The 22,231-nt window shown below is 39.0% G+C and overlaps 1 protein-coding gene across 1 annotated transcript in view; it reads left to right on the forward strand.

The window, feature by feature from the left end:
• Positions 2,027–22,231, forward strand: part of LOC109823330 (serine carboxypeptidase 1-like) — a 30,275-nt gene continuing 10,070 nt past the window's right edge. Inside the window, exons 1-3 of the mRNA XM_020389612.1 lie at positions 2,027–2,160; positions 2,830–2,978; positions 4,425–4,504. Coding sequence (XP_020245201.1) covers positions 2,027–2,160; positions 2,830–2,978; positions 4,425–4,504 — 363 coding nt within the window. The remainder of the gene's footprint in view (positions 2,161–2,829; positions 2,979–4,424; positions 4,505–22,231) is intronic.

The raw sequence follows: 22,231 nt of genomic DNA on the forward strand, positions 1-22,231 counted from the left end.
GAGGTGGAAGAGGTCCATAAATCCGTGGTTAGACAAATTCTACTAGGAACTAGTTTTAAAATTGTTTAAGATTTTCTTTCTCTTTCTTGTACAACTTGACCAAATCTGTTTTAGCAGTGTTTCGAGAAATATGCTTGACTTTAGAATTTAAAAAATTACGCAACTCACGGTATCCTCAATGTTCGACAAAAGTGAATGGATAACCATACAATGCAATTACTCTAGCAAGCATTTCTCTATATTTTTCTTGATTTAGTGGCATATTTTTTCTTGAAGAATCAGCCTCATCTACGTTCCTTTTCAGGCAAGAATCCGTATGTCTCAACATTGTCTTAGTGCCGTGACTACCAACATAAATATGATTACACACATTACATTGAACTATAGTTCTCATCATTATCGATAGGTAACTTTATAAAGTGATCCCAAACTTTTGATGTTTGTCTTCTTTACGTTTAGAAGTACTCTCATCACCACTACCATTATCATGGATGCTAAATTAATCATTTAAAGACATGATAGCTGAAAAAAAATTATAATAGAATATCAATTTTGGGTAGTAAACACATAATAAAGAAACTTTTAAATTTTAACCACCCAAAATAAAAGTGGCACAAAACATATATGTATCAGTAAAGAGCTCTCTCCTCAAAAAATAAAACATATGAGGATGAAGAATTTGTAAAGTGATCCCAAACATAGGAAAACCAGGTTTGAACACCAAAAGGGATCTTCGAACAAATCTTAGAAATTAAGACAAGAAATCTCATATATTTACCTACTACAGGACTTTCAAAATTAGAAGATAAAGCCTATATAAATTGAAAATTTTAAAACTGTAGAAACTAAATCAAAATATGGAATAATTGTAATCTAAAAAACCTAGAATATAGAGTGTTGCATAATACTTAAAATGTTCAACAAGCATAAGTTTTTGTTACTATCCATTGTTATACAAAATTTATTGTATATAGAATTCAAGAAGCGGTTTTTGATTTAGACAATAGATCATATACTTAGGACTAAGGAATTGAATGCAATTAATTGGCAAATTCATTTATTTTCAATATAGATGTTAAGAGGAGTCAGTAGGCTGTGATTAGCGAAAAAGAGATTATTGATCTTGTACTAATTATTGCCAATAAACTTGTATAATTTTCACAGAAAAGGAGAGCAACATCAACCTTGGATCAGTATGCAAGTAAAAGAGCTCAAAAAGTACATCAAAAATTAAAATTTTCACATCAAAGGAACAGTCAAATTCTCGTCAAAAATATTCACAGAAAAAGGAGATCAACATCTACCGTCGGCGGTTGAGGCGGTGTCAGAGGCTCTGGGTTCGAGAGGATCGAGAGGCGGTTGAGGCGGCGTTGGAGGCTCTGGGTTCGAGAGGCGGTTGAGGCGGCGGAGGAGGCAGCGGAGGAGTAGGGATTGGGGTTGGGATTGAGGCGGAGGAAGAGCTCAGCTGCCCTAGAGAGAGAAAAGAAGAGATTTAGCGATTTTAGGGTTTTTGTTTTGGAAATATGGGTGGGCGGGCAAACAGGTGAATAAACACCGCCTATTTAGTGCCTATTTAGTATCATTTGAAATGAACTCACTCGATTAGACACATTTAATTAAATGGGTGGGCTTTGGACAGGCCAAGTGATGGGCGGGCCAGGTGGGTAAATGAGTATGGGCAAAAATTGACTTCCTTAGGTGTCAGCTTCCTGTCCCATGATGCACTGTTCATGAACAGTGCATCATGAGACAGGGAGCCGATACCTCACATGTCCCATGTAGGATCCCATGTTTTTTGTCCCTAAGGCGTTTTTCGTTCCAAATAAGGAAGCTGTTTATTTTTGCCAACTTGAGTGAATCCCCACATTGACACTTTCTCTTCCTGTCGTGGACTTTTATTATATTTGCTCAGTAATTTTGGAATCTCTTACATATGTAAGCAAATATAATCTCCATTGCCCTTGTTTCTCCAATTCAATAGTATCAAGCAGGAGGGGAAAAAAAGAAAGAGAAAAAGGCGGTAACAATGGTTGCCACATTTGTGCTCTTTCTGCTGATGACGGCTCTTCTAGCTTGGGAAGCGGGTGGAGCTCCAGTGAACGCAGAGGTGAAACAATTTCCCGATTTTGATGGGCTCCTTCCTTCAAAACACTATGCTGGGTAAGTGATATCACTAGACTAGCGTGCAAAAAATGTTCTGTTTCTATTATTGATGTACCACCGACATCCAGTATTTAATATGCAAAAATTGTCTGATATTGCTCATGAGATCAATAGCATAATTGTAAAACTTACCAGACCTCCTAATAAGCTTTTAAGTCCCCACATTCGAAATTGATTAGTTTGCCAATTACAGCCAGAGTTGCAACATTTTATTAGATGATAAATTTCTTTATTTCTTGACAAATCTTGCTGGTACTGGTTTGTGTCTGTAACCGTCCTCTTTCTTTTCTTGATAAGTCACTGACATGCCGATATTTAATATGTGAGATAATTGTAGGGCTTCATAAATGACTAAATGAGGGTAAATTAAATCAATAGTTTGTCAGAAGCTTATGCCTATCCCTGGCCCATCATACACATTATATCTATCTCAATCCCGATTCTGAACTCAAACCCTGTAGAGATGCATATATCAATACGGGGTAGAATAGAGTTGAAGAACATATTAAAATATTTTACAACTACACAAGGTATGTGGTACTTCTAATGGTAGCAATTACATTTCAGAATTCCGATGGTACTAAGAAATTTTTCTTGTGAAGCAATGCAAACTATACTTATACATCGGCCCTTGTTTGTGTATTAATTATTATTTACTTTGAACAGATATATTACCGTTGGTGATCAAGAACATAAGCGCCATCTATATTACTACTTTGCAACTTCTGAAAGGAGCCCTACAGAAGATCCTCTGACAATATGGATAAATGGAGGGCCTGCTTGCGCTGGTTTAAGTGGGCTTTTTCAATTAGTTGGTAAAATTCGAAGTTTGGTAATGTTGTTCCTTTATTTTGTATTCAGAATCTTTTAGCATGAAAATACTCATCTCGTTTCTACATCTTGGCAAAACTAAATGAATGCAACTACAGCTGTTATCAGTATCTGATCTAGTTGTTAGTTGATAGTAAGATTGTACTCATTTAATTCTTAGTACTGATGATTTTGTACCTGTAAAATGGTCATTTAACTTCTACTTATTCCTTCTGATTATCCATATTTCTGGTGCTAGTTAGTAGTTACCGATTTATGTTTTGAAACTTCAATCACACAGATTTTCACTCATAAATTTCTAGTAACATGATTATGAACACATGTTCTCCTGTCCTTTTTATAGAGTTGATCAAATATCAATCGATATCTATTTCACTACTGTTTGATCACAAAGCTTGAAATATGAATGCATGTTAATGTGTCCTTCTAATGGAACTTAATTTAGAAAATTATATTTTTATTAAGAGTTCATTAGAATATCTAAAATACAGTTCCCTACTTAAATTGGATTTCTATGCCATTTCTTTATCTTTATTCAATAAACACTGTTGAACAAAAGAACAAGATTTAGGAAGGAAAATATTATGGGAAAAGTAAACATAAGCTAATTCTAGTAATAAACATGAAGCAACGGAAAGTTCCAAAAATTAATTTAGTTTTCTGAATGCTCTCCTCAGCCTGAAGGTTTTCCAACTCATAGAGCAAGTGACAGAAAGGTAAGGAAATTGGTACTCAAAATGAAAGTTGAATAAAAATCTTAAGCCAAGGTTATTAGTGCTAGGCAGCTGTACGTTGGACCTAACGCCTAGAGTCTAGGCGACTAAGTGGGAGCCTAGGAGCCTAAGTGGGAGCCTAGGAGGTTTTTCTATTTTTATTTTTTAATTACAATAATGTAATAATAAGTGCCAAAACGCCAATGTTGTAGAAAGCGTACGTGACGGACTAGCCCCTACGCAGATTTTTTTTTTCTTTATTTAAGTGGTGGCAGAGCAGATTTTGCTGAAGGTCGAAGGAAGTAGAGGAAGTGTTCATAGTTGGAGAATATAGGAGTTTGGAGGACGTGGAGGCTGCAGTGAAGGAACGGTCAATGTCTAAAGAGTGCGGTCTATGTAAGTGGCTCATGCTCCCCTAGGCATTCCCAAAACCTAGGTGGGTAACCTAGGTACTTTCTAAGCTTTGGGTGCTAGGGAATACAATACTTCTAGGCGAATTCTATCACCAGTGCTCCAATACAATACTTCTAGAGTTAATATTGTTAGATATATAGTCCCTGTAATACAATTCTATCACCAGTGCTCTAATACCAATTCTATCACCTTTTGCTTCATGCTTAGAACACTTGTTAGGCCTGCTATATGTTGTCCCTGTAATGTAGTAAAACACTGTTTGTTTTGTTGCATTCAGAGTTGTCATTTTGTCTTTGACCACAGGGCCTTTCAAGATTGAGCACAGATTTGTCCATGTTAAGGAACGGAGAAAAATCAAGAGAAATCACTTCTCATGGACTAAGGTAATAATGAATGGAGTCCGTTTTGGATCTTTGATGGAAAATTTATGGTTAGTCTTTGTGACTCATATAGTTGCTTTCATCCAATTTGTTTTGAGTAAAACATTATATCATTTGAAGGAAGCTACAGAAGTTTTCAGTTGAAGCACGTTTGATGCTATTTTAAATCAATATCTTTTCCACTCAAATGCAATGTTCCACAAATTACTAAGTATCGATAACACACTTTCTATCAACCCTCTATTTTGCACTTGTAGAGAATTAAAACGACGTGATCATTTTAGGACCAAGAAGGAGAGAATGGAGAGAAGAGAAAATTAATTTATCTTTCTGGAAATTTTTTGGTAACCTGTAAAGCATCCATGCCATTTGACTATTGTTGATTGATATGACTATTGAAACAACTGTGCCGATTCACTAAATATATTTATGCCACCATTCAATTTTTTGGGTGTACTCGCAAATGCTTCACGGGAATATGCAGAGACGCTAAGTTCCAAGCGATCCATGAAGAAGTTACAAAAAAAACTAAAGTCAATCTGTGAAAGAAGTTTTTCAAATTTGTTAAATGAAGAAATTTTTTTCATTGACAAGAAAAACTTCTTCAATAGTTTTATCTAAAATGTGTTCATTCATTGATCTTGAAGTTCACTCACTCATGCTCCCGGGGTGTCATCTTCGTGGAATTGTATTCTCTATGATGCTTCCGATAACTCATTGATGAAAACTTTGATATAACAATTTATTATGTATGTTATAGCGGGAGCTTCACAGAGACAAAATATGTCTATATAAGAGTGAAAAATAACAATACTGAATAAACACAGTGAAGATAAAGAGAACAACACACAAGGATTTAACGTGGTTCGGTCAGTATGACATACGTCCTGTTGTGCGCAGCGGAAATTTCGGCAGCACTTCGGCAGCACAACAAGAGAGATTAGATCGATAAGAATTCTCGTCTCTCAAAGGAAACAAGAATCTAAAGCGGATATCTCATCAAAGTGAGATATCGGCTCTTCCTCTCATCAGTTCTAGGACTGACCTGTCGAGGGATCCTACAAGCTATTACAAATCACGACAAGAACACAACTTTTACGTGGTTCGGCAATTAGCCAATGTCTACGGGACAAGGAGGGGGGGATCTACTATTAGAGGGAGAGATACAACTAGGGTTTACAATCTCACAAACTCTAAACCCTCTCAAACAAACTCTCAAATCCCTCTTACAAAATCTCTCTCAAAGGGGTACACAAATCAAAGAACAACAAAAAAAAGACTTTGCTTTCAAAATTAGCCGCTGCCAAGTCCCTGTGTTGCTCTTCGTAGCCGCCAAAAACAATCCCAGCCCCTTGCACGCTGCCCTAGGTCTGCTATTAAACAGCTATATATAGCTGCCAATGAGAGAATCGGGTTGTGGGCCTTTACTGTACCTGCGAATGAGTCTTGAGTCCGGATGTGGGATGTGGCCCTCACATGTTTTCTTTTCACACGGTTTTCAAGCCTTAGCCTTCACGTGGGTTGGCCCCCACCATGTCGTCCCATTCACAATTCTCCATCTCGGCGAAGTTTTCCCAAAACTGAGCCGACACCAACCAAAACAAATATCTTACTTGTTGCGTCCAGTACGAAGTGAAACAATTCACGACAACGGACTCAATCCATAATAAGTCGAGAACCCAAATGAGAATGCAAACACTCTCCAAATGTCGGTATCAACTCACAAATCGGCTGCATCATAAAGACTGCCTACATATCCTCTTGCCCAAGGAATCAAGCCTTCACGTAGTTCACTCAATAGCCTCCAAAGACCTCAACACCGAAGAATGTTCAAAAGCTCCAAACAATGACCAAACTTGACACCTGAAACAACTTTGGTCAACATATCTGCAGGGTTGTCCTTCGTGTGGACCTTCTCCAACATGACGTCTCCTTCATCCAAAACGTCACGAACAAAATAGAATCTGACATCGATGTGCTTCGTGCGCGCATGATAAACCTGGTTCTTCGCCAAATAGATAGCTGACATGCTATCACAATATACCCGAAGGGTTTCCTGTGCGATCCCCAAGTTCTCTAATAATCCCTGCAACCACAAAGCCTCCTTCACAGCTTCAGTCAACGCCATATACTCTACCTCCGTAGTGGAGAGAGCCACTGTAGACTGAAGTGTGCATCTCTAACACACTGGTGCTCCTGCTAGTGTAAACACATATCCGCTAGTAGACTGGCGCTTGTCCAGATCCCCCGCATAATCAGAATCCACGTAACCAATACAATCCTGTCCTATCTTCTCATTTTTCTGAAATACCAAACCAACATCCACGGTACCTTTGATATACCGTAGAATCCACTTCACGGCCTCCCAATGACCCTTCCCGGGGTCGTGCATGTACCTAGATACCATGCTTACGGCCTGTGACAAATCTGACCTTGTACACACCATCGCATACATCAAGCTACCCACAACATTGGCATATGGAACTTTGGACATGTATTCCCGATCCTCAACTGAAACAGGTGACATCTTAGCTGATAGCTTAAAGTGGGGAGCTAATGGAGTACTCACCGCCTTGGCATTGCCATCATAACTGAATTTCTTCAGCATCTTCTGCAAGTAACTCCTCTGTGTCAACTTCAACCTCCCCTTCACCCTGTCTCTCTCGATCTCCATACCCAATATCTTCTTTGCTTCTCCAAGATCCTTCATCTCAAATTCGAATGACAGTTCCTTTTCAACTTTCTAATAGCTGAAGTATTCCTGGAAGCTATGAGCATATCATCAACATATAATAGCAAATATATATACTCACCATTCTGTAGCTTGTGCATGTAAACACACGGGTCATATGGGCTCCTCGTGTACCCTCGGCCAATCATAAAGCCGTCGAATCTCTTGTACCATTGTCGCGGCGATTGCTTCAATCCGTAAAGAGACTTCTTCAGCTTGCATACCAATTCTTCCTTTCCTGCAGCTTTGAACCCCATAGGTTGTGTCATGTAGATCTCCTCTTCTAAATCTCCATGTAGAAAGGCTGTTTTCACATCCATCTGGACCAAATCCAAATCCAGCTATGCCACCAATGCTAATAAAATACGAATCGACGAATGCTTCACAACAGGTGAAAATACCTCGTTGTAATCAACGCCCTCTAGCTGTGCATATCCCTTGGCAACCAATCTGGCGTTGAATCTAATCTCTCCAATAGAAGATCCCTCTTTCTTTGCATACACCCACTTGCATCCAATAGCCTTCTTACCCTTTGGTAGCTTTGCAAGTTCCCAAGTGTCGTTCTTATGAAGAGACTGCATCTCCTCCTCCATGGCTTCCCTCCACCTAATCGAATCAGAGCTTGACTCTGCTTCCTTGACTCTGCTTCCTTGAATGTAAAAGGAACCAAATCATCAACGACTTCTGCTGATAAAGCATATGCAACCATGACATCGTTATATCTAGCTGGTCGACGAATGTTTCTTCTTGGTCTATTAGCTGCAATGGACTCCTGAACATGACCCTGTTCCTGAGTCCCAACATCTAATGTATCCTCTAAATGCCCGGCTGTCATCTCATCTCCTCCCAGTGTCACCTCTATAGGAGCCTTAATGGATACAATGCTATCTGAAGTTGGTGAAGTCACATCATCCTCCACCTGCTGCGATATCCCAACTGTCTGGTCTTCCTCCACCTGCTGAGGAACTTGAAGCTTCATCATGTACGCCTCGTCAAATATGACATCCCTGCTAATAACTATCTTCTTGTCCTGTGGATCCCATAACTTGAAGCCTTTAACTCCATCTCTAAATCCCACAAAGACTGCTTTCCTCACCCTCGGATTCAATTTACCATCACTGACATGGTAATAAGCTGGACACCCAAATATCCGAAGCGACTCATAGTCACTAGCTACCGAACCAGACCAACGCTCCAACGGAGTCTTCCCCTGTATCGCAGTGCACGACAACCTATTCACGAGATGGCTCGCATAAACTAACGCTTCGGCCCAAAAGGATCTTGACAATCCACTCTGTGTCATCATACATCGCACCTTCTCCAACAAGGTACGGTTTAACCTTTCAGCCACCCCGTTCTGTTGCGGTGTCTCACGTACTGTGAAGTGTCGTCTAATGCCGTGATCCCGGCAAAACTGCAGAAACGGATCACTCTTGTACTCTCCACCGTTATCTGAACGAAGAGTTTTTATCTTTCTACCTGTCTGCAGCTCCACTTTCTTCTTCCACTCCACAAAAATATCCAGGACCTGATGTTTATGCTTCATCGGGTATACCCAATTCCTCCTAGAATAATCATCAATGAAAGTAACAAAATAGTTGGCCCCACCAAGTGATGTGTGCTTGGAAGGGCCCCAAACGTCTGTGTGAATGTATTCCAAAATACCTTGGGTATTATGAATAGCGGTGCCGAATTTCACTCTTGTCTTCTTCCCAAGTATGTAATGTTCACACAGCTCCATCTTCCAGGTCTTTGCACCCTTCAATAGCCCCTGCTTCGCCAATACCTGCAGGGACTTATCACCAGTGTGTCCCAATCTCATGTGCCATAATCTGGTAGTATCTTCCTCTGTGGTAATCGAAGCTGCCAGACCCCCTGTTACTGTCTTGCCCTTCAAGTAGTAAAGGTTGTTTTCCCTGACACCTCGCATCACCACCATGAACCCCTTCATGACCTTCAAACTAGCATCTTCTAAGATCACTCTATAGCCGGATGCCTCCAAAGTCCCAAGATAAATGATGTTCTTCGTCAACTGCGGCACGAACCTCACTTCTTTCAATTCCCTAGTCACCCCGTCATACATTCTGATTCTGACTGAGCCAATCCCACTAATAGGACAAACGTGATCGTTCCCCATGAGCACCACGTCTCCTCTCTTCAACTCCTCAAAGTTGGTAAACCAATCCCTCTTAGGGCAAATGTGAAATGTAGCTCCCGAATCAAGCATCCACTCCGTAGAGTCGGCATAACAAACTGACGGCAGTGCAGGACAAGAATAACCGGAAGAATCCGAATCTGAAATGTCGCCAACAACCTTGGCAACATTCACCTCTGAAGCTTGTACAGCTTTCCCCCTTTGCTTCCCGGCTCTATCCTTCAACTTTGGGCACTCATTCTTCCAATGTCCCTCTTCTTTGCAAAAGGCACATTGATTTCTACCAACACTTTTATGGCCACCCCTATTCTTTGATTTTGAGCGGTTGAACCTTTGACGGTTTGGACTACGGCCACGAACTGCTAATGCATCACCCGATGCCTTCTCGTAGGGCTCACAATCATTCTTCCTCAGCTCATAATTCACCAATGCCGAGGTCACCTCCTTGTAGCTAACTGTAGTTCGCCCATTTATCATAGTGAGAACAAAAGTACTAAACTCATCATCCGGCAACGAACACAATAGTAACATCGCCTTGTCTTCATCCTCCACCATGATATCAACATTGGCCATATCCGAAATCAGCTTTGTGAAGTTGTTAACATGCTCTCGAATGGAAACTCCTCTCTTCATCTTGAATTGGTAGAACCTTTTCTTCAAATGAAGCCTATTCTCAATGCTCTTCGCACAAACCGAAATTGATCTTGTCGTCGAACTTCGGAACATCAATTTTTGTATTATTGATGCTCAGACTCTGTATCGCCTTCGAAAGAGACGATCCCGATGTGCTTGTTTCTCCCATGTTATCGATCTAATTCTTCAAATAGGAATTCTTCAGCGAATCCTTCGAACAAGCTCCCAAGTCCAACCCGGAGCTCTGATACCACTTGTTGTGCGCAGCGGAAATTTCGGCAGCACTTCGGCAGCACAACAAGAGAGATTAGATCGATAAGAATTCCCGTCTCTCAAAGAAAACAAGAATCTAAAGCGGATATCTCATCAAAGTGAGATATCGGCTCTTCCTCTCATCAGTTCTAGGACTGACCTGTCGAGGGATCCTACAAGCTATTACAAATCACGACAAGAACACAACTTTTACGTGGTTCGGCAATTAGCCTACGTCCACGGGACAAGGAGGGGGGATCTACTATTAGAGGGAGAGATACAACTAGGGTTTACAATCTCACAAACTCTAAACCCTCTCAAACAAACTCTCAAATCCCTCTTACAAAATCTCTCTCAAAGGGGTACACAAATCAAAGAACAACAAAAAAAAGACTTTGCTTTCAAAATTAGCCGCTGCCAAGTCCCTGTGTTGCTCTTCGTAGCCGCCAAAAACAATCCCAGCCCCTTGCACGCTGCCCTAGGTCTGCTATTAAACAGTTATATATAGCTGCCAATGAGAGAATCGGGTTGTGGGCCTTTACTGTACCTGCGAATGAGTCTTGAGTCCGGATGTGGGATGTGGCCCTCACATGTTTTCTTTTCACATGGTTTTCAAGCCTTAGCCTTCACGTGGGTTGGCCCCCACCATGTCGTCCCATTCACACGTCCATGGGAGAGAACAGCAGAAAACTTCATTAATCACAAAAGAGAATATTACAAAGAAAGATCACTCTAATATCTCATCAAACTCACACAAAGAAGAGAATACTCAAAGAAACTCTTTTTTTTTCTTTTCTCTTCAAATCTCTCTTTCTTCTCTCTGTTCTGAATTTCTGTTCGATACTCTAACCCTTTACGACTCTCCTCTATTTATAGCCTTCAAAAGGGTTGGTAGAAAAATATTTTGGTTGGTGGAATAGTATTTTTGGGTTGGTTGCATAGTGAAGTTTGGTGGATGTTGAATTTAAAGTCAAAATAACAAATCTCCACATTGACTTTGAATATGAAGATCTTCTCTTAACTCTTGCTGTCTCGCTAGAAGCCCTTTACGGGCTTAACCTCCGTTTTGTTGAACTCCAAGCAATTCGAGACAATGTTCGAACTTACGCGAAGGTATGGGCTTCGTCATCATATCTGCTGAATTATCTGTCGTACTAATTTTTTCAATCTTGACGACTTTAATTTTTCTGATAAAATGATACCTGACATCTATATGTTTAGTTCTTTAATAATACATCTGATACTTCATCAAATGTAAAACACTCTGGCTGTCATAAAATACCGTAGTAATACATTGGTGTAAGCCGAGATCTTCAACCAAACTTCTCAACCAAATTGCTTCCTTTACTGCTTATGTCACTGCCGTATACTTTGTCTCTATGGTAGACAAAGCAACTGTCAACTGTAGAGTTGCCTTCCAACTAATGGCACTACCTGAAAAAATAAATATATAATCTGTCAGGGATCGTCTCTTATGCAAATTGCCCGCATAATCTGAATAAGAATAGTCAAATATTCTGCAATCTGAATTTGTGTTCCTTCCAAAATATAAACCAATATTAGCTGATCCTCTTAAATATCTAAGTACTTATTTCACAGCCTGCCAATGAACCTTTCTAGTCTTATCCATATACCGACTCACAACACTGACTGCGTGTGAAATATCTAGACGGGTGCAGACTATAGCATACATAATATTTTCAACTGCACTCACATAAGGAACACAAGATATGTATTGCAGCTCCTCTTCAGTCTGAGGTGAAAAATCTGATGAAAGACGAAAATGAGCAGCAAGCGGAATCTTCACAGGCTTAGCATCAAGCATGCCAAACCTTTCCAACACCTTCTTGATGTATTTCTCTAGACACATGAATAAACTTCCTTCTTGCCTATTCTTGTGGATCTTCATCCCCAAAATCTTCTTTGCTACTCCCAAGTCCTTCATCCCAAACTCATGTTTGAGTTGAGATTTCAACTCGTTAATTTCTGACATATCTTTAGCTGCAATCAACATGTCATCATCATACAAAAGTGAATATACAAAAGAATCATCATTGAGCTTTTTACAGAATCTGACTGCAGCCTTTAGCTACCAAGCGTGCCTTGTATCTTACAGAATCTGTATCCAGAGTTCTTTCTTTCTTCTTGAATGCCCATTTACAGCCAATGATCTTTTGTCCCTTTAGTGGCTTCACTAACTCTCATGTCTGGTTCTTGTGAAGAGACTCCATCTCTTCAGTCATCGCAACAATCCAATTTGAAGCATCATTGCCACTAATGGCCTCCTTATAGGTAGAAGGCTCAGGAATCTCAATCGACTCTGCTATACTCAAAGCATAAGCAAGCATGTCTGCATAAGGAGGTCGGATCTGCCTTTTTATTCTCCCGGTGGTAATATTTTATTGTTGCTCTTGCGGTGTATTAGCATCTGAAGTTGAACCTTTCATAGTATCAATTTGTTCAACATAAACGCCCTCAAGTACTCTCCTTGAAGCTGAACTCTCTAGCTCCACCTGCTTGTTAGACTCCTTTTCAATACCGGTGGTATCAATAATAAAACACTTTCTTGGGTGAAGCATGAATTTCTTATCAAAAGTAACATCTCACCTAATAATAAACTTAGGTGATTTGGGATCAAAACACCACAATCTATATCCCTTCATCTCAGTAGCATATCCTAGAAAGATAACTTTTTTTGGTCTGGGTTTGTCATGTCCCGCTTCCCAAAATACCAGGGAGCTAGAACACGAATAAGCCCGCGACGTATTAGACTGAGGAGAAATAGTACTAGACCCTTTCTATTTAATCTAATACGCTAAGCATCAAGCAATATAATGCGAAGTCATAGGTCTTCGATCACAGTTAGCAAGAATATAATAAACAACTCAGAACAAAATGATCCATGTCACAAATAAAATATCATCCAAACATAATATTCAGGTGAAACATGCCCTGATACAAAACTATTCAACTAAAATACTAGAGAAATATAAAAATACATTGATTAAGCGGAAATGGAAAGTGCTACTTAAGTATACTAGGACCTTCAACTAATTAAGAGAAATAACTAAGTTTCGCCTTCTTCTTCTACTCTGCCTGCAAAGCACTTCTACTGAGAATACTTTGGCTCTTGCTGAACCTGTCCGTCCTCTAAATCTGACATACAACCCGAGAGAATAGGAGTACGTCAGCATACATGACACACGACAAGATCCCACAAGGAAGAATAGAAACGGTCGAACGACCAATGCAATAACAGTAATATTAATAGAAGCATACAAATGGAATACTAACAATCTATATGCAATCCACCACTAGAGTATAACAATCAAAAGAAACCATAATCATCTAAGTAACGAGGTCATGCAACTAGCCATCCTATAATGGTTCACTGGTCCACATCTCACATAGAGTCAATGTTCATATCATCGGATAACTGACTGTTCATAAATCCTCTACGTGCATCTAATCTAGGGAAACAGTCGGTGAGAAGATTACACGCAATCCGATTTCAGCCTATTCGAACTCAAACAAAACTCGGGTGACGAAACAGGTCACTAACCAAAGTGATGAAACAGGCCACTGGCCAACTGGACCAACCCCAAGATGAAAAAGGTCACTGGTGTGAGTCTAGAAGATACATCAACGACCACATCCAATCACATGAATCATGACTTTCCCATCCTAATGCTTCTTGTATTTCTAAGTCAACACACACACATGTCTCTAGGTTTTTTTCATGACGCGGAAAGTCACTAAAATCATGAACTCCTAATGATTCTCAATCACAACAAGAAACATAAATAAATACAACTAATTATATGCAATAATACATAATTAAAATCAAGAATCGTAAATTATGAATAGTAACTATGAACAATAATCATTTTCTAAAATAAATTCTTTTATATTATTTCTCGTTATAATTATTCTAACTAATCTTTAAAGTTTTCTTTTTTTGGATTATTTTTATCTATATGAATAGTGAATTTTCCATTTTTATATATTTTTTCTTTTTTCTTTTCCCGTGAACCGTACCTATTTTCAAGAAAGATAAATTATAGATAATCATAATAAGTGAGATCTTACCTCGGAGATGTCGAGGGGCAGTGAGGGTCATCAGGGTGGCTGCATGGGTCACAACAGGTTCTGTGGGCTTGTCGGAAAGTTAATCGGTTAGTATACAAAAGAGAGGTGTTAGTAACGATGAGCGATATTCAAAGTGATATAATGAGAGGTAGACAATGAGCCCAAATTAGAGGGAGATATCGTTTTATATACAATATAAAAGGCTCCACACAGGTAAAGAAATCGACAAAAATGGAGATCGGAGGTGATCAGAAAGCCTGTGCGAAGTCGGCACAAAACTGTCAGAATTTGCGAACTGCTTGCCGTCGATTGATGTTTCAGATGATATCGAGAGAGATAGAGAGTGAGTTAAAGAGTGATACAAAATTAGAGGTGATAGACAATATATAGGGCTACTCACTAGAGAAGAAATCGATGGAAATAGAGGTCGGAGGTGATCGGAAAGTGCGTACGAAGTCGGCACAAAGCTGCAGTTTTCTGCAGTGCAATTGCTCACCGATTGGGCCTGTTCCTCGCTGTTCGGGGCCTTTCCCCGCTGTCTGGGATTTTTCGGAGGTGGGGAAGGTTGTCGGGGTTCGGGGTCGTCGGGGTGTCTCGATAGGCTCCGACAGGGCTCGTCGGTGGCTAGAAGTGGCGGCGGCAGTTGCTGCTGCTTGCTGCTTGCATTTTCGGCGACACACGTAGCACGAGGAAGGGAATCAGGGTCTGTTGGTGCTGTTTTTGGTGTAGAGGGGAATGGGGGTGTTTGTTGAGGTACTAGCGGGAATCGTCAAAACTTTGGTCGTAGGTTTGTGATCTAAACTTTTGGAATTTCAGCCCTAAAATTCCAGTCCTTTTGTAAATAAACCCCCTATATACTTTGTGGGTTGCTCTTTTGCAAATAAACCCCTCAAACCACATTGAACGAAATTTACACATACACCCCCCAAAATTTCAGCCATATATTTGCATAAAAGCCCTTCAAATTTCAGTTTCATATTTACACATACACCCCCCAAAATTTCAGCCCTAATTTCGGCCAAATACCCTCTCAAATTCCCTAAATTTTGCACACAATCCATCTCCCAAATTTCGGCCATATGTATATGCATGAAATTAAGAATGTAGTGAAATCAAAGGTGAGGGAATACATATCCTAATTTTCGGCCAACTTTCAAGAATCAAAAATCAAGATTTAAAATTTCCCCAAATCCAAAATTAGGGTTTTGAAATTTGGAGGATTCAAGAGAAAAGAATCAATCTAAAGCATGAAGGAAAGAAGATCTTACCAAAGCTTGGAGAATCCTTGAAGAGGAGACTTTGTTGTTGATGAAGATCCTCCAAACCCAACTTTCTTTGCTTGAAGCTTTGGAGAGGATGAGGGAAAGATGAAGCTTTGAAGAGTTTAGAAGGCTTGAAGAAGAAGAGGATGAAGTCCTTGGAGAAGGAGAGCACAAAACCGAAGTTGAAGGGGGAAGTTCTCTGTTTTCAAAACCGAAAAAAAAATGAAGGGGAGTGCGGATTTTGCTTGCTGGGGACCGAACAAAAAAAAAGGAAAGAGAAAAAATGGGGACGGAACTTTGGAAACCGGAAACAGTAAGAAAAGAGAGAAAGAGGAGAATCGGTCTTTGAGGGGGATTTTAAGAGCCTGAACCGGTTTGAACCGGACCGGTCTGAACCGGACGGGTCTAAACCGAACTTCAAATCAATTCAAACCAACTCAAATCAATTTGAACCGGGCCGGGCCAATCCCAGCTTGTTGATTCGCATGCGTGTGAACCGCGAAATGTGGGTTCACGCATGTGGAAGGGTCCGGGGGTGATTCATATGCGTTTCGAACCACTTTTCGGATATGTTTCGATATATTCAACACTCGTATCTATACTCCAATGAGAATACGAGTTTAAACTATTTCTCACAATGGACGGGAAGTTCCTAGAGAATATTATGTATAATATTCTTAAGGATAACCCGTCAACCTCCGACGGGTACACGAGGCTAAACTAATTCCCGAAACTCCCAAGAGTACACGAGTATAAACTGGTTCTCCTCACGATCGATTCGAAACCCTAAGGTCAACGCCGGATCAACGCGTAGCCCTAGGTCAACGCCGGTCAACGCGTTGCAATGAGAGTGACTGTGACGCCCTTATTTTCACACATGGCTGTAGTCTAAGGTGAACCGAGATATGTCAAACCTGTCATGCACCCACACTATGTAATAATATGTTTCACCATCACAGTAATATCTCTCTAGTGGAATCAATGATAAGTATAGGTACAAAACAGGAAAAAAATAAGATAAATGAATGCAATGGACATGATGTAGAAAGAGATATTCAAATAAACATACTCATGTCCCAATTTAATAAATACTGAGTATAACTGAAGTCTGAAATAAAGGTAAAGTATCTCAATACATAAGAGTCAACTGAAAATAGTACTAAGGCTAACCACCTTTACAAAATGAAACAAAACTCTAAATGTCTGAAAGTGAACATTAAACTACGGTGGAGCATAAACTACTGTAAATAAGTGACGGTGACTATGCTAAAAGTCTATCATCCTGTGGCTCTATGATACTCTGAGCTGCTGGCTGAAAAGAATTAAAAAATAAAAAGAGAAACAATAAGAGCATCAAAGCACTACAACAAGATCATCTTCATCCGCCCCCAGGAGAAGGGCTACTAGATGTGATGGAGACTCTATCTATTAAGCATAGTCTACCTAGATCATTTACCCTATATCTAAATGGAAATTAATATTTAGAAATCTATAACACGAGACGTAGTACGTCGAGTGAAATAATACAAATAAGGAAACCCTCATGCATATACTATATGTCTCAAATTGTGAATCGCTAATTATTAATTCCAAACTAGGAATAAAGGAAAGCAATACAAGGAAGTAAAGTCATTGCAAATATCGGACAAAAAATATCTTTCACTATCCTTTGGAAGATAATATAAACAACAATATATAATCCCACGTACCCACAAGAGTAAAGTACATCTGTCATATATAACTCATCGATGAGTCATGTTCATAATGGCATCCACCAAAGACTCAGGCTATCGAGTAATCGTCACAATGCAAATCCTTGCAAGTTATGGTTCATCGCATTATCATGTGGGATGGACTACCAGGTTAGTATCCTAACTGTGTACTCAGCTCATTAGTCTCATCGCATCTCTGTTACGTAACACGAGTACGGGACGGACTACCAAATATGTATCCTAGAAATATGGCTCACAAGCCTTATCGCACCCTAGTGCGGGACAGAGTGCTAGATAAAGCGGTCTAAACCCGACTCAATAGCCTGTACTAATGTATATCAATGTCATCCATACATATATATATCTATGCGGTTTTAATTAATTATTACCCATACGTGATCAGAACAATACTTGTGATAATCCTCTTCGGAATGTCCGTGTATGTGTCACAACGCTATTTGTGTACACCATTGATTGCGTGTGTATTGTCGTACATATTGAACCCCGTTTAGGATTTAACATGCAAGAGAAAACACCTCGAACAAAAGAACATCAGTATCGTACTCGTGAACAGTACCGTACATATGAATAGTAAAATTACTTATGAATTGTATCGTATGTATGAATAGTAATAGTACTTATGGATAGTACTCGTATGTATGAATAGTAACAATACTTATAAATAGTATCGTATGTATGAATAGTAACAATACTTATAAAAAGTATCCGTTCGTATGAATAGTAATAGTACTGATGAATAGTATAGTATGTATGAATAGTAATAGTACTTATGAATAGTATCATATACGTATGAATAGTAATAGTACTTATGAATAGTACTCGTATGTATGAATAGTAACAATAATTTTGGCGTATAATTCTAGCTAGCAAGATCATGTCTCTGGGGATTTGATCTAATATTCTATTCATCAATTTTCATCGATATCATCTTTTTTCTTAATTTTGGTAATTGATTTAAAATTCTACTTCTTAATTTTTCATCAAGATCAAAACTAACTGGGGACAGGTTTGGAAAGAGATAAATTTGCATTTATTAATCTCTAAAATTGGAATCTCTATCCGTTCCTGATCTCCGAAAGACCAAAATCCTCTCCCTTTTTTCCTCTCTTTTCTTCCTCTCTCCCCCCCCCCCTCTCTCCCTCCTTCTCTTTCTTTCCCACTGTGTGAGGATAGTCTCTCTGCCCCCCCCCCTCTCTCCCTCCTTCTCTTTCTTTCCCACTGTGTGAGGATAGTGAAGGGGAGGGGGCCCTTTTTATAGAAGAGATGATGGGGATTGGTGAGAGGAGTTGGTGGAATGGGGTTTGGGGGAAACTAATATATATAATATTTTATATTATTTAAAAATAGGATTTCAGACTCTATTTTTAGAAAGCAACGAAAATTTACCCACAATACTGTCTCGACATCTTAGATCAATGTCATAAATCACACGTTCATCTAATTAATAAAAAAATTATTAAAAATATAAATATCAAAGATGTCAATAGACTCGATACCGTCTCAAAATAGTGTTTCAGTTTTCGTTGTCAGAACACAACAAAACTTTATCCACAGTACATTCTTGACATCTAAGATTAATAGCTCCAAATCTCGTGTCCATCTGATCAACAGAAAAATTACTAAAAATAAAATAGTAAAAGTTTTCAGTAGACTCGCGATACCGAGGTTGAAACTCTAAATCGATCTCAAATAGATTCCAAACTAATCCATTCATCCCAGAATGATCACCAATCATAATAAATCTCATCAAAAATTATGTTACAAATTTTTAGGGTTTTATAGCAACGGCGAGGTGGCTAGAGCGGTTGCTGAAGGCGGGGTGATGAAAAGCTGAGGGGGGAGTTAAGGAGGGAGAAGGAGGAAGCTGTCGTCGGGGCTGAGGACGGTGGAGTTGGACAGCGAAGAGAAGAGGCGACGATGGTTGGGCGTGAGCTGCGGCGAGCTTGGAGGTGGAGGCAGGTCTATGGTGGGGCTATGGGTTTAGAGGGAGAGAAAGAAGCAGGAGTTGGAGGAAGAGATTAGAGGGAGTGAGAGATGGAGTTGGAGAGAGAGAACGCAAATAAGAGATTAGTAGGAGAGGGAGAGAGGGACAGAAGGTGGTGAAGTCATCGTGTACCTCGTGGGCGGCTTGAGGTTGCGTGCGGCTCTTTTGCGGAGTGTGTTTTGTTAAAAGAAGTGGGTGTGCTGAGTTGTAATGAGGGAGAGAGAGTGAACGTGTTGAGAGAGAGAGTTGTCATTAAATAAGTGTGCAATTTGTGTGATACCGATGCTTACGTTGTGTGGTGATGCTAGCTATTATATAAAAATATAGACAAGTTTGATATTATATTAGTTGGTGAATTTGTCACTGTTATTAAGACTATTGATGTGAAAATAATATAAAATATGCAAAATACAAATTGAAATGTGTGTGGCTACATGTAGAAAATACGTGTATGAGTGACTAAACAATGACTAATACTGATGACTGTAATGCAGTTCAATTAGAAAATTCTAGAAACTTAGGAAAAATATAAATACTCTTTAGAAAAATAAAATTTAATATTTAAAAATACTAGAAAAATTATTTAAACCAGCATCGAAAAATTATGGTCATTACAAGGTTTAAGCTTACCATCATTAACATGAAAATAAACAGAGCAACTAAATACTCTAAAATAAGAGTAAATAGCAGTGACATCATGCCATACCTCTTCTAGAGTCTTAAAACTAATTGCTGTAGAAGGAGATCTGTTTATCAAATAGCAAGTTGTATTGACTGCCTCGCCCAAAAGTCTTTTGACAAACCGGCATTAGAGAGCATGCACTGAGCTGTCTCTAAAAGTGTTATGTTCATTCTTTCTGTAACTCCATTTTGCTGTGGTGTATACCGAATTGTAGGATGACGCACAATACCTTCATTAATGCAAAATTGGTCAAACTCTACGAAACAAAACTCCATCCCATGTTTCTGAAGCGCTTCACTTTCTTTCATATTTATTTCTCTATCATAACCTTCTATTGCTTGAAGGTTGCAAACACCTCACTCTTATGCTTCAAAGGATACATCCAAACTTTTCTAGAATAATCATCAATCAATATCAGCTGAAATCGAGCTCCACCTTTCGATGGAACCTGAGAGGGACCCAAAACATCTGAATAGATATAATCTAAAGTACTCTTGATTCTGTGGACACCGGTACTAAAGGAGACTCTATGGTTTTTGTCGAAAATACAATGCTCATAAAAGTCTAGCTTACTAGTTTTCTTACCACAAAGCAAACTTTGTTTGATTAATACATCTAATCTTCTCTTACTCATATGTCCTAACCGCATATGCAAGAAATGTGTAGTGCCAGAATCTAAATCCTCTGAGGATGACACTACTGCAACACCTGTCACAGTACTGCCTTCAAGAATATAAAGAGTATTTACCTTTTTTCCTTTCATCACAATAAGAGAGCTTTTACTAAATCTCAAAACTCCACCTTCAGCCAAAAATTTAAAACTATTTTAGTCGATGGTGCCTAAAGAAATGAGGTTCTTCTTTAACTCTGATATATGTCAGACATTGCTCAATGTTCTAACAATACCATCATCGGTTTTAATCTTAATTGATCCAATACCAACAGTCTTGCAAGGCATGTTATTTCGCAATAAGACATTCCCACCATCGATAGACTGATATGTGACAAACCAATTCCTATGCAGACACATATGGTATGACAACCTGAATCAAGAACCCACTCATATTGTGAATGAGTATTAACACTAACTGAAAGAACTTCTTGTGTACTAGAAGACTCTTTAGTTACAGTGACAACTGAATGTTTCACCTCTCTAGACTTTGACTGTGATCATTTGCTTTGAGTACTGGACAATTAGGTTTTATATACCCATACTTATGACAGTAATAAAATTTAACATTTTTTCTTGATATGGACTTTGATCTAGACATATTTCTAGATTTGCTTCTACCACCAACACCCTTTTCAGGACGACCACAAGCAAATAAGCCTTCAGCTTGATCCTCTCCTCCTATGATAGACACTTTCTATCATAACTCTTCTGAATGTAAGGCTGATTTGAAATCCTTCAAAGAAAGTGTATCTCTACTGTATAACATGCTACTAACAAAATTCTCATAGGAAGGAGGTGATGAACATAACAAAATAAGGGCTTGATCTTTTTCATCAATTTTAACATCAATATTTTTTAAATCCATAAGAATAGTGTTAAGTTCATATAAATGGTCTTTAATCCGCATACCTTCCTTCATGTGAAGGGTGAAGAGACGTTGCTTCACAAACTGAAGCTGTTTCTCCCATCGAATTTCTCCACTTTGTATTTTACAGAAGACATCTTGAAGCCCACTGGAACAATAACTGAAATTATAAACAGTAACTGTAATTATGAACAATAACCATATTTATAAATAGTAACAGTACTTATGAATGATATTATACTCTTGAATAGTATTCAGTGCCTTTAAAGAGTAAATGATAATCTAACTTATTTTCTGATGTTGATAATCCACTTTTAGTGCCAGCCATAGAGCATACGATAAGCAGATACACAAACTCTAAGCCAGGCTCTGATATCAGTTTGTTATAGCGGAGGCTTCACAGACACAGAAGATGTCTATACAAAAGTGAAGAATAACAATACTAAATAAACACAGTGAAGACAAAGAGAACAACACACAAGGATTTAACGTGGTTCAATTAGTATGACCTACGTTCACGGGCGAAAACAACAATAAACTTTACTAATCATAAAAGAGAAGATTACAAAGGAAGATCACTCTAATATCTCACCAAACTCACACAAAAAAGAGAATACTCAAAGAAACTCTCTTTTCCGTTTCTCTTCAAATCTCTCTTTCTTCTATCTGTT

Source organism: Asparagus officinalis, chromosome 9 (genome assembly GCF_001876935.1).
Source record: "Asparagus officinalis chromosome 9, Aspof.V1, whole genome shotgun sequence".
In the NCBI taxonomy this organism is placed as follows: Eukaryota; Viridiplantae; Streptophyta; class Magnoliopsida; order Asparagales; family Asparagaceae; genus Asparagus; species Asparagus officinalis.